The sequence below is a fragment of the Sminthopsis crassicaudata genome, chromosome X, assembly GCF_048593235.1.
Source record: "Sminthopsis crassicaudata isolate SCR6 chromosome X, ASM4859323v1, whole genome shotgun sequence".
Classification (NCBI taxonomy): domain Eukaryota; kingdom Metazoa; phylum Chordata; class Mammalia; order Dasyuromorphia; family Dasyuridae; genus Sminthopsis; species Sminthopsis crassicaudata.
The window spans coordinates 56,918,841-56,933,839 of record NC_133623.1 but is presented as its reverse complement, the minus strand read 5'-3'; the positions used below and the strand labels follow the sequence as shown (position 1 = coordinate 56,933,839).

Sequence of the window (14,999 nt, the reverse complement as noted above, 5' to 3'; positions counted from 1 at the left end):
AATTATTGGTCTACCTAAAAGTCGCAATCAAAAAAAGGAACCTGATATCATCTTTCAAAAAATTAAGGATTGCAGATGATATGATGGTATACTTAAAGAACCTTAGAGAATCAACTAAAAAACTACTAGAAATAATTCACAACTTTAGTAAAGTTGCAGGATACAAAATCAATCCACATAAATCATCAGCATTTTAATGTATTACCAACAAAATCCAACAGCAAGAGATACAAAGTGAAATTACATTTTAAATAACTGTCAATAATATAAAATATTTGGGAGTCTACCTGTTAAGGCAAAGTCAGGAACCATATGAACACAACTACAAAACACTTTCCATACTATAAAGTCAGATCTAATCAATTGGAAAAATATCAAGTGCTCATGGGTAGGCTGAGCAAATATAATAAAAATGACAATACTATCTAAATTCACTTGCTTATTCAGTGCCATACCAGTCAAACTCCCAATAAATTATTTTACAGATCTAGAAAAAAAAATAATAACAAAGTTCATCTGGAAGAACAAAGGTCAAGCAGGCAGAGAGCCTTGGAGAGACTTACATGAACTGATGCTGAGTGAAATGAGCAGAACCAGGAGATCATTATACACTTCAACAATGATACTGTACGAGGATGTATTCTGATGGAAGTGGAAATCTTCGACAAAGAGAAGAGCTAATCCAGTTGATCAGTGATGGACAGAATCAGCTACACCCAGAGAAGGGACACTGGGAAATGAGTGTAAACTGTTTGCATTTTTGTTTTTCTTCCCAGGTTATTTTTACCTTCTGAATTCCAATTCTTCCTGTGCAACAAGAAATTCAGTTCTGCACATATATATTGTATCTAGGATATATTATAACATAGGTAGCATGTGTGGGACTGCCTTCCATCTAGGGGATGGGGTGGAGGGAAGGAGGGGAAATTTTAGAATAGAAGTGGGTACAAGGGATAATGTAAAAAATTACCCAGGCATATGTACTGTCAAAAAAAAAGTTATAATTACAAAATTAATTTTAAAAAATTAAATATAAAAAAAGAACAAAGGTCAAGAATTTCAAGGTAATTAAGGGGGGAAAATGCCAATGAAGGTGGTCTAGCTGTGGCAGATTTAAACTGTTAGGGGCAGTGAATATGTCTGTATGTTAAGGACCACACCTAAGTGTGAAGGAGCAGGATGATTCTCCCAAAGCCCCCATAGCTGTGAATCACAACATACTTGAGGAAGTTGCAAATCAGCCTTTACTAATGCAGATGTTGTTTGTGGATTGGGAATGAAATAAATTGGAGGCAAGAGGGAAGTCAGATAATGCAATTGCCTCTCAGTCTCCTTGTATCCTCTGGAATGAAGGGATCTATTCTGCTGGTCAGAAGTAGATCCCCAAAAGTTGCTAGTAGGTTGCTCCTGTAATATAAAACTATATTACAAAGCAGCTGTGGTCATCAAAACCATTTGGTATTAGCCAAGAAACAGAGTAGTCAATCAATAGAACAGATTAGGTTCACAGGACAAAATAGTCAATCTAGTGTTTGACAAACCCAAAGTGATAAAAACTCACTATTTGACAAAAACTGCTGGGAGAATTAGAAACTAGTATGACAGAAACTAGGTATTGCCCATACCTAACATCATCTGCCAAGATAATGTGTGGAATAGAGAGATAAGGTAAAGAACTTACAGGAATATGTGAATTCTTTTTCAGTATTTTATTTTCCATCATTTCTGTGTCTCCCTATAATCCGCATAAATACAATAAGTACAATAAATGCTATATTTACTTAACCTAAGTTGGTGACATTTATCAGTGATTGACACTTATCGATATTTAGTCTATTAGCTTGAACACTGTCTGCTTGATTATCTACATCCTGAAGGCCTGATTTTCTGCTTCCTAGAAATCTGGTGATTTCAGGGAAACAGAAATCTTCCATTCCAATCTCTCCAGATAGCAACCACCATTTAGATGCCTCCCCCACCCCCTTCTCAATGCTCTCTCTACAGGCTTTCTCTTTCCCTTATCTCATCCTCCTTAGGATTAATAAACAATCTTTCTGCTTTCTACTTTGAGTGATCTCTGCGTCGTCATTTTGGGTAAGGGTCTTTTTACATCCCATACAATAAGGTCAAAATGGGTTAATGATTTAGACAAAAAGAGTGATATTATAAGCAAATTAGAAGAACAGAGAATAGTTCACCTCTCAGATCTCTGGAGAAGGAATAAATTTATGGCCAAGAACAACTGGAATTCATTGTTGAACAACAAAAAAAAAAAGATAATTTTGATTATATTAAATTTAAAAGGTTTTGTATAAGCAAAACTAATGCAGACAAGATTAGAAGGGAAGCAGTAAACTGGAAAAACATTTTTACAGTCAAGTGTTCTGGTAAAGGCCCCATTTCTAAAATATATAGAGAATTGACTAATTTGTAAGAAATCAAGCCATTCTCCAATGGTCAAAGGATATGTACAGGCAATTTTCAGAGGAAGATTGAAACCATTTTGAGTCATATAAAAAGGTGCTCTAAATCACTCTTGATCAGAGAAATGCAAATTAAGACAACTCTGAGGTATCACTACCCACTTCTCAGATTGGCTAAGATGACAGGAAAAGATAATGATGATTGTTGGGGGGATGCAAGAAAATGGGGACACTGATACATTGTTGGTGGAGTTGTGAAGTGATTCAACCATTCTGGAGAGCAGTCTGGAACTATGCCCAAAGGGCTATCAACCTGTGCTTACACTTGGATGCAGCAGTGCTACTACTGGACTTAACCAGGAGATCATTATCCCGGGCAATAACAGCATCATACCATGATCGATTCTAATGGACGAGGCTCTTTTTAGCAATGAGATGACCCAGGCCAGTTCCAATGGTCTTGTGATGATGGCTATCCACCCCCAGAGAGGCCTGTGGGAGCTGAGTGTGGAGCACAACACAGCACTCTCACTTTTTCTGTTGTTATTTGCTTTTTCTTGTGCAGCAAGATAATTATATAAATATATATGATTATACATAAAAATGCACATATTAAATTTGACCTATTTTTACCATGTATTGGATTACTTGTCATCTAGGGGAGAAGACAGAGGGGGAGGGGGAAATGGGAACACAAGGTTTTACAAGGTTAGTGTTGAAACATTATCCAAGCTTATGTTTTGAAAATTAAAAATCTTTAATAAAAAAAAAAGAAAGAAAAAGAAATTATTAAGGAAAACTGTCCTGAATTCTAGAACTAGAAAGAAAATAGAAACTGAAAGGATGCCCTCCTCAGACCTCGCTCCTCCTCACCCACAGCCAGTCACCTCACAAGGAAAATTCTGATATCCCTCACCAGCCGAATCTCATCGGTCAGCATCCTGTCCCGTCACCTCACTCAGATGCTTCTGACCTCACGGTGTGATTCTGTGGACTTTGACTTAGGCCCATTTGCCCCTTCATCATTCAGACGGGGCCCACAGATGCTGCAATGAACTTGGGGCCGTGCGGGGCAGAGGTTCGATTCGAACCCCGGACCGCCCGCTCTCTGGGGCCGCTCTCCGCTGCACCGCCCCCAGCCGCCCGATGTGGGGAGCTCCTCGGGGGAGGGGGGAGGGGCGGGCCTCGGCCTCACGTGCTCCAAGGCCCGGTCCCGCCTTGGTTTGGGACAGAGAGGCAGCCGAGCGCTTCTTCCGCCAGGCCGGCGCCCGTGGGTGGAGCGAACGCCCGGGCGCGTGCGCATTGCGCGCGTTTCTCGCCGTGCTGCGTCACGGTCGCTAAGATGGCGGCGGCGAACGGAGCCGCCGGGATGAGCGGGGCCGGGGGCTCCGGGGCTGTGCTGCAGGCGGCCGCCGGCATGTACGAGCAGCTCAAGGGCGAGTGGAACCGCAAGAGCCCCAACCTGAGCAAGTGCGGCGAGGAGCTGGGCCGCCTCAAGGTGCCGGGGCCGCGAGAAGTGGAGGGGGGAAAACGTGACGGGGCGAACCAAGGGAATCCCGGGGCGGGGGGACAAGGGGGGACGTACCAAACGGCCGATGCCGTGGGGGAGTCGGACGTACCCAGTGCGGGCGTGGGAGGGGCGTGCCGGGGGCCGGAGACCTGGGCCCACTGGGAGCCTGGCTGGGTCGTTGCCCGCTTGAACTTAGCGCTAGACCAATGGAAGGGGGGGGGGGGGAGGCGGGAGCCAATGGTGTCTGCTTCCCTCGTGGGCCTCGTCTGGACCGCGGCTTCGGAACCTTCCGAGACCAAACGTGGTTGGGGGGGCGGGGCGGCGGAGCTGTGTGACCCCGGAGAGGACCCGAGTTAGGGGGTGGGGGAGGGGCGGGGCGCGCGTGGAGCAGGGGGGGCCCTGCTCATCTTGTGTTCTGCCCTCGTCCCGGGTGCTGCCGTCAGCTGGTGTTGCTGGAGCTCAACTTCCTGCCAACCACGGGGACCAAGCTCACCAAGCAGCAGCTCATCCTGGCCCGTGAGTGCCTCCTCTTTCCCAGATCTGTCACAAGTGCACGGTGGGGGGCCCGGGGGGGAGGGGCGCGGCCAGGGGCCTCGCTCTGAGCCTCGGACTAAGCTGTCTCCCCCGCGCCTCAGGTGACATCCTGGAGATCGGCGCCCAGTGGAGCATCTTGCGGAAGGACATCCCCTCCTTCGAGCGCTACATGGCTCAGCTGAAATGCTATTACTTTGACTACAAGTGAGACGGGGTGTGGGGGAGGGGCGGGGTGCTCCTAGGGAAGCTGACACCCTTTGTGATTAACCAGACATAAAAACCCCTTATCCCTTTCTACCACAGCCCTCCCCCTAAAAAGGAAAAAATTGGCAAAAGAGAGAATCGGGAAGCGGGGGAGCCAAAGATTGCTCTGTAGGCTCTCTAGTTTGGGAGCTGGTTGAGAGTCCCAGGGTTAGAATTTTCCTTATACACCCAGGATCCTTACCGCTGCCACCGATTCAGGGCATGTTCTCCGAAATGACCCTTGGGGACATCACAAAGCTTAGTCATTTCCTTGTGCAGATAAGCAGGAGAGTTAGGGAATTGTCTGAGGTCACACAGCCAACATCCGAACACAGATCTTTCTTTTCTTCTTGATTTATAATGACGTGGTTAAGACCTCAGGTCTCTGAAGATTGTGCTAATAGAGCAGCATTTCAGCAGGAGAAGCTTTAGTGTGGAAAGGTGTGCTCTCCCAGGATTAGCGCCTAATTAAGCACTAGGAAACTTTTCCCCAAATGCCTGGCCTTCTGGAGATGAGATTTGTGGCTGCTAGGTCAGCACAGACCCATGAAACGGAGGTAGACAAAACGCCTGCAGGTTTAAAATTTTAAACCGCTTCAAGAGAGGAATAAGCACTGATATGGTACCTACTGTGTGCTAGACACTGTATGTACTAAGTGCTTTCTAGCTATCTCATTTGCACTTAAGAGCCTCCCTGGGAGTGCTATCGATTCCTATTTTTCTGATGACAAAATCCAGGCAAATAGCTTGAGACTTAGCCAGGATCACAGAGCTAGTGTGGACTTGTGTGTGTGGGGGGGGGGTTCTCCACTTTGCCCCCAGAGCATGAAGGGGTGGAAAAGAGGGCACAGGATTTCAAGGATCACTTAGGCTGTCTTTATTCAATGAGCAACAAACCAATAACACTGCTGGAGGCTTTTGCACTCTGGTAGGTTCCCTTTAAAAGGCCTGGGCAAGAAACGGGAGCCAGCCAGCAGCAGGGTCAGGGGCAGCCCCCAGCCATTGCCCTCCTGCTGGCAGCTGTTGCCTTGTAGAAAGTATCCAGAGGTATCAGAGACACGGTGGAGATTATCTAGTCCACCAGTGCCTGGGGTTGAAGGCTCTGAGCATCAGAGGCTGTCTGGACAGGTTTGCCAGGGGGAGGACACTGCAGTCACTTGTCCCGTTTGAGCCTCAGAAAAGCTATTCCCCCTGGATGATCCTTGAACAAGTGTCCTTTCTCCGGGCCTTGGTTTCCCCATATGTAAAAGGGGGAAGCTTGATCTCCAGGGATCTTAAGCCTTTCTGCATATTTATATTCGTTTCACCTCAGGAATATTGTGAAGATCCAGAGTGCACTGGATGTGTTATGTTTGGGGGAACTAAAAGGTAGTGGGTGCTTTGGAGTGGTTGGGATCTAGGACAGGATTCCATCCTCACTGTTGTCGTTGGTCTGGTCTGTAGGGAGCAGCTCCCAGAGTCGGCCTACATGCACCAGCTCCTGGGCCTCAATCTGCTCTTCCTGCTGTCCCAGAACCGAGTGGCCGAGTTCCACACCGAGCTGGAGCGGCTCCCTGCTAAGGACATCCAGACCAACGTCTACATCAAGCACCCTGTGTCCTTGGAGCAGGTGTGTGTGTGTGTGTCTGGAGTGGGGAGAGGTGGTGAAATACTTAGCTTGGGTGGGCCAGTGGTAGGAGCAGGTTTGAAGGCAAAAGGGAACCAACCCAGGGGATCAATATTGGCGGTGTGGGGCTCTGGGATCTGTGTCCTCGTGAACATTGCCTTCCCTATCAGAGGTCATCTTGCCATGGCCTTGGGTCAGGGTGTGCCCAGCACAAAACAGTGGGGACAGGGAGCTGCATTCTGGGGTCTTATTTGACACACTCTCTTCCATCCCCTAAAGTACCTGATGGAAGGAAGCTACAATAAGGTGTTCCTGGCCAAGGGAAATATCCCTGCTGAGAGTTACACGTTCTTCATTGACATTTTGCTGGACACAATAAGGTGGGTGCCATTCTCCTGGAAGCTGTGCCCAGGGGAAGCAGAGCAGGTTATCCTGGAGTTAGGGCATCAGCACCGTCTGAAATGGGAGCCTTGTGCCACGCTCCCCGTTCATCTTAACCAGGCTGCAGCTCGGTCTGCTCTGCAGCAGTAACATCCACACCTGCCCAAGTTTCTCGGAATCTTATCCAATATTCACAAAGCCCACTTTTTCCAGACATTCCTAGGCATCTCATTTTGTAAATGAGGTAATGAGGCCCAGAGCAGAGGTGGGCGCTCGAGTTTGTGCCTGTGATCAGCAGCTGAAATTGATCCTCGGAGCCAAGTGTTCTTGGGCTGGGCTTTGGCTTGGCTTTGTGCTACATCTCTGGGGAGTGGGCTTCCGGAGAAGAGCTGCCTTGGAAGATGGGACCCACGTGTAAAATATGCAAAATGAGGAGTGGAGTTCCTGGAGATGGATTAAGTACTAGCTCCCCAAGCAAAACCTAGGATCTAGAGTTCTCCCATCTCTCTTTGTTCCATTGATTTTCTGGCAAACACCAAGGTCTAGACACCTATGCTGCCAGAAAGGCCTTGGACATCGCCTCAGCTCTCAGCTGAGGTGCACAGGTCTTTTGCTTCCCTTGGCAAACAATCGGCTGCAAACTCCCAAGTAGTAAGAGAATATGTGTAAAGGCAAAGCTCTTTGACCAAAATGTGGCCCCAGGCTGTGTGTTTTGCCAGTGGCCTTTCCTTGAAGGAAAGGTAGTCGGGTCCAGATTAGTGTGAATTAATATGAAAGTTTAGTTAGTTGAATCTAGGTTGCATCTTGACATTGGGCTAGAATCAATGACAGCTGCAAACTGTGTGAAATTAAATACTTTGGCCCCTCCCTAGGATTTGTAATTCCCTCTCTTCCGGACCTGGGGCTTGCCATTATTCTGCACGCCTCCGTGGAGCTGGACAACCACCCAGACACTGCTTGGTGTGCCCTTGGTGGTAAACCCAGGCTGGACAGCATACTGTTCATTCCCAGGGAACAAGAACCTCGTAGGGCAGCGAGTACAAATAGGATGCCCAGCTCAGAGGGGCCTGAAGTGGTTCTCGGGAAGAGGGCCCAGGTTTTGTGGCTTGCTTGAATTTGAACACAAGCCTCTCAACTTTTTTTCAACTCTCTTGGTCCCTGTGTAGTCCTTCCCCCATCCAGCTATTCTGGTCTGATGAGGTAGTGAGTGGAGGACATATTGAAATGGCCACTTTCGGGAAAGGGTTTTAGACCCCAGGGCTAACACTGTGACCCAAAGAAGCTGGGGGTGGGAGGGGCCTTAGGCAGAGGCCACCTCCAGGCAGCATTCCCTCTCATCTCCCCTTACCCCAGCTGTTTACTCCATTGTTTCCCCTCCCCAGGGATGAGATCGCTGGCTGCATCGAGAAGGCCTATGAAAAGATCCTGTTTGCAGAAGCCACTCGAATCCTTTTCTTCACCACCCCCAAGAAAATGACAGAATATGCCAAGAAGGTACTGGGACAGTGGGGGAGCAGGGGGGAGGGAAGGCAGGAGGTACAAGTCTTTGGGGTCCCTGCCTTCATCTCTTGCTCTGTATCCCCTTCTGCTCTTCAGAGAGGATGGGTCCTGGGCCCCAGCAATTACTACAGCTTCAAGTGTCAGCAGCAGAAACCTGAGGACACCACGATCCCCTCCACAGAGCTGGCGAAGCAGGTCATCGAGTACGCAAGACAGCTGGAGATGATTGTCTGAGCTGGGGGCTGGGTGGGGGCAGAGGCAGGCTGAGAGACATATTTAAAGGGGGGAATAGTGGGGCAATAAATGACGGGAGAATGGCCCTGCAAGTGTCCGAGTCTTGGCTGGGAGGCGTGAGAGCATGCACACACTCACATGGCACCCACTGACTTAAAGATGGATTGGGGGGGGGCCCAGCACCCCAAGGCCCATCTCTAGCTTGCAGCTCCTGTTCTTTCTCCTGGCTTCTGTGCCAGTGAGACAGCGTGAGGGCCTGGCCAGGGCAGGAAGAGGCAGGCCCTCCCCCTTCTGAGGCACAGAGGACCACCTTCCTGTGGCAGCTGACAGAAGGCCCTTCCCCTCCCAGCTGGGCGAAGGAGAGAAGGCACGGGCAGGGGAGACTTGGTCTTTTATTGGAGGGATAGAAGGTGGTCCAGTGGCCCTCTTGGCCCCCCTCCGTGTCCCCATCCTTAGTCTGCCTCTGCTGCTTGCAGGTCATAGTGGTCCAACCCTGCCACTAAGGAGCCAGCCAGCTTGACTGTAGCCACCCAGGGGGGTTCGCTCAGATGGTTGGTGGGAGTGCTCAGCCTAGGGGAAAATTGGAGAGGCAGCTAGGGTGTGGGGCTTAGCCAGCTGGGTTGCCCCACTCCCAGCGTTATTTTAAGCCCCAAGGAGAGAGACGGGCCGAATCTGGGCAGGTGGAAACAGCCTTAATGGAGCCACAAAATCGGGTTTCAAGAGACCCTAGGCTGGTGTGTTCGGTGTTTGGGTCACTCCAGCCCTCCCCCCGGGGGAAGGGCAGCTTGCCTGGGCCCCAGGCCCCGCTCACCAGGCCGAGACGTTGCGGGGCAGCCGGCGGTGCCGGGGCTGGTGGCGACAGTAGCACTTGCAGGGGCAGGAGCTGAGCACCTGGAAGGGCGGCCAGTGGCGAGCTGGGGGGGGGCCGCCGCTCTCAGCGGGCTGACCCTGGCCGGGCCCCGCCCGGTCGCGGGGACCCTCCCCGCTCGCGCCCTCCTCCCGCGCAGAGCCTCCCCGCCCGGCCCGCGGGCCCTTGTTCTTCTTGGTCCGCGGCTTGGCAGGGGCAGGGGAAGGAGGTCCCGCAGCCCGGGGCGAAGGCACGGCCGGGGTCGGCGCGGGTACCGGGGCGGGAGGTGCTTCGGGCAAAGCCGACGCCGGGGGAGCCGGCGGCGGCGGCGGCGGCGGCGGGAGCGGGGGCGGCGGCGGCGGCGGAGACAGCTGAGGGGCTTCTTGCGGCCCTGGGGAAACCTGAACCGCCGGGGTCCGGGTCTCCCCCTCGGCCGGGGTCGGAGACGGAAAGATAAAGACAGGGGGTGCCAGGAGAGCTGGGCCCGGCCTGCGAGGCCCCGGCGCAGGTAAGGGTGGCGGCGGCGGAGGTGGCGCCCCCCAAGGGGCAGCCGCCCCGGACAGCCCGGAGCCCCGCCGCCTAGCACCGCCCACGCCGCTGCCGCTGCCGCTGCCGCCGCTCGCCCCGTTAAACTGAAAGTGGCGTTCGGGGCCCTCGGGCGGGGTCACCCAATCGAACTTGGGCTTAGCTCCTGGGAAGGGGGCGTAAGGTGGGGGCGGAGCCCGGGGTGCTGGTAGAGGCGGCGGCGCCGGGGGCACAACGGGGGCGCCCCCGGCTGGCCCCTCTCCGTCTCCCTCCCCACCTTCTGTCTCCAAAGTACCCCGGATAGCCTCTCCTGAGGCCCTAGGGGATCCAGGCCCCGGGGAACCCTGCTTTAGGGCCTCAGCATAGGAGATGGCTCCCGAGGAGAAGAGCAGGCTGCTCCCTCTTACAGGGGGCTTGGGAGGCGCGGCAGCCCCACCCGCCAGAAGGGAGCCGGACTGGAAGGTCACTTTGCACAGCAGACTGAGGCCCGGCTCAGCCGCCGGCGGGGGCTCTCCCTCCCCGCCTCCGACCGCCAGACCCTCCCTCCCAGGGCTGCCCGTCTGGCGCGCCCTGCCTTCGCCAGCGCCGCCTCGGGGGGAGCCCCCGGGAGGGACGCTTCTCCGGCCTGGGGGCGCCTCCCGTTCGGCGGGTGGTTTCTGGGGTTCCGGGGGAGGGGGCGGGGGCGGGGGCGGCAGGGCTGGGCCCACTGAAGGCTCTGGCCCGTCCGCGGGGGGTCGTGGAGTGGGTAAGGGCGGGGGCGGGGGTGGGGGCAACAGGCGAAGGCCCGGTGGATCGCCTTGGCCTCGGTGACGCGCTTCCAGCAGGCCCCGGATCCGGGGTACAGGCGTCCCCGGCGGCTTTCGCCACTTAGAGGGCGTAGGGAGCAGCGGTCCTGCAGTTCCCGCCGCCGTCGGAGGGGCCTCCTCGGGCGGGGGTCCGCCAGGCGGCTGCAGGTCGTGCGGGGCGGGAGCCAGTTGGGCAGGCTGAGGTGGTGAAGGTAGGGCCCCGGCGGCACCCTCAGGGGGCACCAAGAGCCCTGGTGGGGTGGGGCCCCCGGGGAACCAGACTCCCGGGCCGCGCGCCAAGCGCAGAGTAGGGGGCCCTGGGGCCGGGGGCGCTGGTGACGACTCTGCTTCGGACAGGGGACCACGGCGGCTGGCGTTGGCAGAGCGGTCCGAGGCCGGCTCCTTCCGCGAGGCACGGGCCTTGCCGGGCTCTGAGCCGGGGGGCGGCTCAGACTGCACGTTGCCCATTCCCAGCCCGGGGAGAAGGGGGAGACTGCGGGCAACACAAGCCAGCCGGGGAAACCAAGGTTAGAGGAGTCTGGGGTCAGCGGAGCCATCGCCCCGCCCCTGGATCTGTGACCCCGCCCCCTACGCCCTGGCCCCACCCCCTCCGACCCAGGTCCAGACCCCAGATCAATACCCTTGATTCGTTCCCTCTCACTCACGTCTAAGGATCCCCCAGCCCACCCTCTCCGGGATCTCGCCTCCAAACCCGCAACCCCGCCCCTTAACTCAAGCCACGCCCCCAATATGTAACTCTTCCTCCTAGCTAATAGTTCCCCTCACCACCTGTAACCCTGAACCCAGGCCCCGCCCCTCCCGCAAACACTCACCGGCTCCCGGGTGGGACTTGAGCTCCCGACCAGGTGTGGGCTCACACCAAGCCCCGGGGAGAGGAGGGAAGGGGAACGGCTAGAGCGGACAAATAACTGAAAAAGAACTAGGGGAGGCGGGGGGGGAGACCCCGAGACCACGCCCCGCCCTTCCCTTTGCCCCTCCCCCAGAGTCGAAATTCTCCCCCCCCAGCCCACATCTTTCACCCCCTCCCCCTTCGGAACGGCTCAGGACAGCCTGGTCTTCGGACCCGGGACCATCCCCTTAGGTCGCTCCTCTCGTACTTTATCCCTCTAGGGTGCCTTTTTCCCCGTCCACCCTTCAGGAATCTCTAGGTCCTGACCCTGGCTCCTTCGGAGGCCTCTACCAACAGCCCCGCCCCTTGAGAACGCTCCCCCTCCTCAACTCCGCCCAGGCCCCGCCCCTTAAGAATCCGGCCCCGTCAGGTCCCACCCTAGGAGTTCATTTCTCGGCTCGGACCAGCCTTCCCTCCGCCGCCCAAGGGGTGCTCCCCCTTTCCAGTCCTTCCTGCCCCACGTAGCCTCTCCTATGTCAAACCCTGCATAGCCTCGCTCCCCGAAGATGCTCTTATTCCACAGTCTCTGCCCCAACCCCCCCGCCCCGCCCCCAGGACCGTACAGAGAGAGTAGTGGTGGCGAGGATGCGGGGGATGTCTCGTTTGGGACTGGGGGTGGGATGGGGGGCTGTCTCACGGCGTGCTGGACCACAGGCAGGGTAGAGAAGACGGGCGCTAGGACCTGACAGAAAAGCATCGCTTTTTCTTCGTCTCTTCCCTCCTCCTCCATCACCTCCCCTCTCCATCTATCCATCTCCCAACCCCCCTTTACCTTCTCTCCCCCCCCAAGCCCGGCTCCCCGTTCCGGGCTCCGTCGCCACTGCCAGAGCGAGGGAGGGAAGGAGGGAGGAGGAGGAAGAGGAGGAGGCAGAGGCAGCCGCCGCCGCCACTTGGGAGCCCGCCGGGAGCACCAAGGCAGGTGCTTGGGGAAGGAGGGGGCGCTGAGGCCTGGGGGGGGCGGGGACGGGAGCCCCCTTCCCAAGAATCAGGTGGGTCCCAGACTCTGGGCGCTGAAATATGATTGCGCCTCCTCCTCTTTTTTTTTCTTCTTCATTTTCCTCCTCCTCTACCCGGAGGATGCTTAGATTGGGGTGGGGGGATGCATAAAAGGGAGGCTTCGGGACCAGGAATAAAAAAGAGGGATGGAGGGGGAAGGAAAGGAGAAGGGGGCGTCTTTTCCAGGGCCTAGCGCCCCCACCCCTCTCACCGGAACCATGGAGACCCTCCTACGGTCTCCCCCACCCCCACTCGGAGGTCCGGGAACCCAGCTGGGGAACAGAGACTACCTGTCCCTTTATCTTTGGGGAAGGGATGAAATCAGGAGAGGAGAATGTGTGTTTGAGGAGGCCTGGGCGAGGAAGGGACGGGAGGAAATTTGGTGGAAAGATGTTTGAGGGGAGGATTGGTGGATGGGGGATCGCTGGAGATAAGGACATTTGAGGGAGAGGGGAGGGGAAATTGGGGGATGTCTGGTGAAGGGAATCGGGATAGAGGGATAGTTAACGAATGGGGGAAGGGAGGTTTGGGGGAGCAAGACTTGGAAAGATCAAAATTGGGAAGAGGGGGATATTTGAGAAGGAAAGACATTTGGGGGGTGGTGGGAGATGTTTGGACGTGTAGAAATAGCTGCCGAATTCGTTAAAAAAAAAAAAAAAAAAAAAAGATTTCTGTCTCTTCTTCGGAGCCTGAGGACCCAGGCAACCCTGACTCCCAGCCCCAGCTTCTCCTGCCAACCCTTAGAGTTCACACGTTGTTGCTGGGGAAGGGTGGAGAAGAGAGGGGAGGGAATGGGGGGGAGGGAGGACAAAGGGAGGCCCGGTCACGTGATCGCCCATTCACAAAATTCCCCCGGCCCATTGAGAAAAGGGGGCTCGGGGCTGCTACAGAACAGCTCTCTGAGCCCTGCCTGAACTGAGAAGGAGCCAGGCTGGGGAAGCGGGAGGCACAGGAAGCCAAGGAAGGGGGTCTGGGACGAAGTGGTGGGTGGGAGGAGGGCGCCGAGGCCTCAGTGCCTAGACTGGGGGGGACGTGGAGAGGTAAGGGGGGGAGGAGAGAGAGAAAGAGAGAGGAGAGGGAGAAAATGCGAAAGACAGAGAGAGGAGAGAGAGGGGAGGCAGGGGGAAGGGGAGAGAGATGGCAGAGAGCGCGCGCGCGCGTGCCGGAGAGGACTGGGCTCTCTGGCTTTTTATGAATGGAGATGTCTGTCCTCTCAGTTCTGAGGCTCTCTGCCCCATTCCTGTCTCTTTCTCTCTGTCATTTACATTCTGCCCCCGACTCCGTATTCCTCCTCTTGTCTCTGCACTCGCCCTTGCCTCTGCACTCGCCCCTCCCTCTGCACTTCTTTTTACGTTTCCACCCCCACTTCCCCCCGCCGTGGCCAGCATCTCCGTATATTTCTCTAGAGTTCCTCCTCGCTGTATCTCAATTCTCTTTTTCCCTACATCTCCCTCATCTCTCTTGTGTCATCCTCAACCCACTATGGGCCCTTTCTCTTCCGGTTCCCTTCTTTCCTTATGTTTTCTGAGTCTTCTCACGCCTCGCAGCTGTGGTCCACCTACCTCTGTATTTTTCTCTCTTGTCTATAGCCCTCCCTTCCATCTCTGTCACTGTCTAGAGCTGCGTCCTTCCTCACCTCTCCCTCTTGTCTCTGTGTCTCCTCCCCTCTCTTCCTGTATCATAGCCTCCCCATGCTCTCCTATCCCTCTGCCCCCTTCATGTATGTTCCCCTCACTCCTCCTCTCCCTATTTCTTGGTCCCATCTCTGTCCTCCCTCTTCTGGCCCCATCATAAGCCCAAGCCTCTCCATCTTGTCTCTTTCCCTATATTTCTGTGTCCCTTTCTCTATCCCCCTGCTATCTGATCCCCGTCTCTTGAGTTTGCCTGCTAATGTGTCCCTCATCTCTGTCCCCTCTGGTACTCCCATCTTTGTCCCCCATGTCTTTCTAGATCCCTTCTTTCTTCCCTCACGTCTCTGTCCTGTCTCTCTTCCCCATCCTCTTATGTGCGTCTGTCCTCCATCTCCCTGCACTTCCCCTCCCTCATCTTTCTGAGGCCTCCTTCTCTGCCACCCTTGTTTCTATTTCTCACTGTCTGTTTCCCATCTCTCAAGAGATCCTTGTTTAGCTTTGTCTCTCATCCATTTCTGGAATTACTTCATGTGTTGATTTTTCTCCCCAATTTATCTTCTTTATATATCCCTGCTTTCTGTGAACCTCAACTCTATGTCCCCTATCTCTCCTCTGTCTCTATATCTGTGTCCCTGTCTCAGTCACTTTCTGCCCCCCTTTTCTATGTGTGCCATATTGCTTTCTCTGTTCCTTTTCTCTGGGTCTAGCTCCTTCATTTTCCAGTGTCCCCCAAATCTCTTTCCATTCTCTTCTTCCATGCCCCCCTGATCTCTCCGTTTTGTATTTCCTTCTCTCTATATCATCGTTGCCTCTTAGTCTTCCCATATTTTTATACCTCCCTTTCAGCTCTTCTGGGTTCCTCTGTCTTTCTTTG

At 54.4% G+C, this 14,999-nt stretch overlaps 2 protein-coding genes across 3 annotated transcripts; one reads left to right on the top strand and one right to left on the bottom strand.

Moving 5' to 3' along the window:
* Positions 1 to 3,723: 3,723 nt before the first annotated feature.
* PSMD8 (proteasome 26S subunit, non-ATPase 8) lies at positions 3,724 to 8,516 on the top strand. Its single transcript, XM_074277622.1, has 7 exons — positions 3,724 to 3,921; positions 4,377 to 4,449; positions 4,569 to 4,671; positions 6,154 to 6,319; positions 6,596 to 6,696; positions 8,080 to 8,191; positions 8,294 to 8,516. The coding sequence occupies exons 1-7, from the start codon at positions 3,766 to 3,768 to the stop codon at positions 8,429 to 8,431; spliced, it is 849 nt and encodes a 282-aa protein (XP_074133723.1). The 5' UTR covers positions 3,724 to 3,765; the 3' UTR covers positions 8,432 to 8,516.
* A 289-nt stretch (positions 8,517 to 8,805) lies between these two features.
* Positions 8,806 to 11,578, bottom strand: GGN (gametogenetin). Of its 2 annotated transcripts, none has more exons than XM_074277619.1 (3): positions 11,422 to 11,576; positions 9,243 to 11,081; positions 8,806 to 9,001 (listed from the first exon to the last, which is right to left on the bottom strand). In XM_074277619.1, exons 2-3 carry the CDS (start codon positions 11,054 to 11,056, stop codon positions 8,884 to 8,886), a joined length of 1,932 nt encoding a protein of 643 aa, XP_074133720.1. In that variant the 5' UTR covers positions 11,057 to 11,081; positions 11,422 to 11,576; the 3' UTR covers positions 8,806 to 8,883. The 2 variants fall into 2 exon arrangements, with proteins under 2 accessions (XP_074133720.1, XP_074133721.1); XM_074277620.1 differs by having other exon boundaries at positions 8,919 to 9,001; positions 9,221 to 11,081; positions 11,422 to 11,578.
* Between the last annotated feature and the right edge of the window lie 3,421 nt (positions 11,579 to 14,999).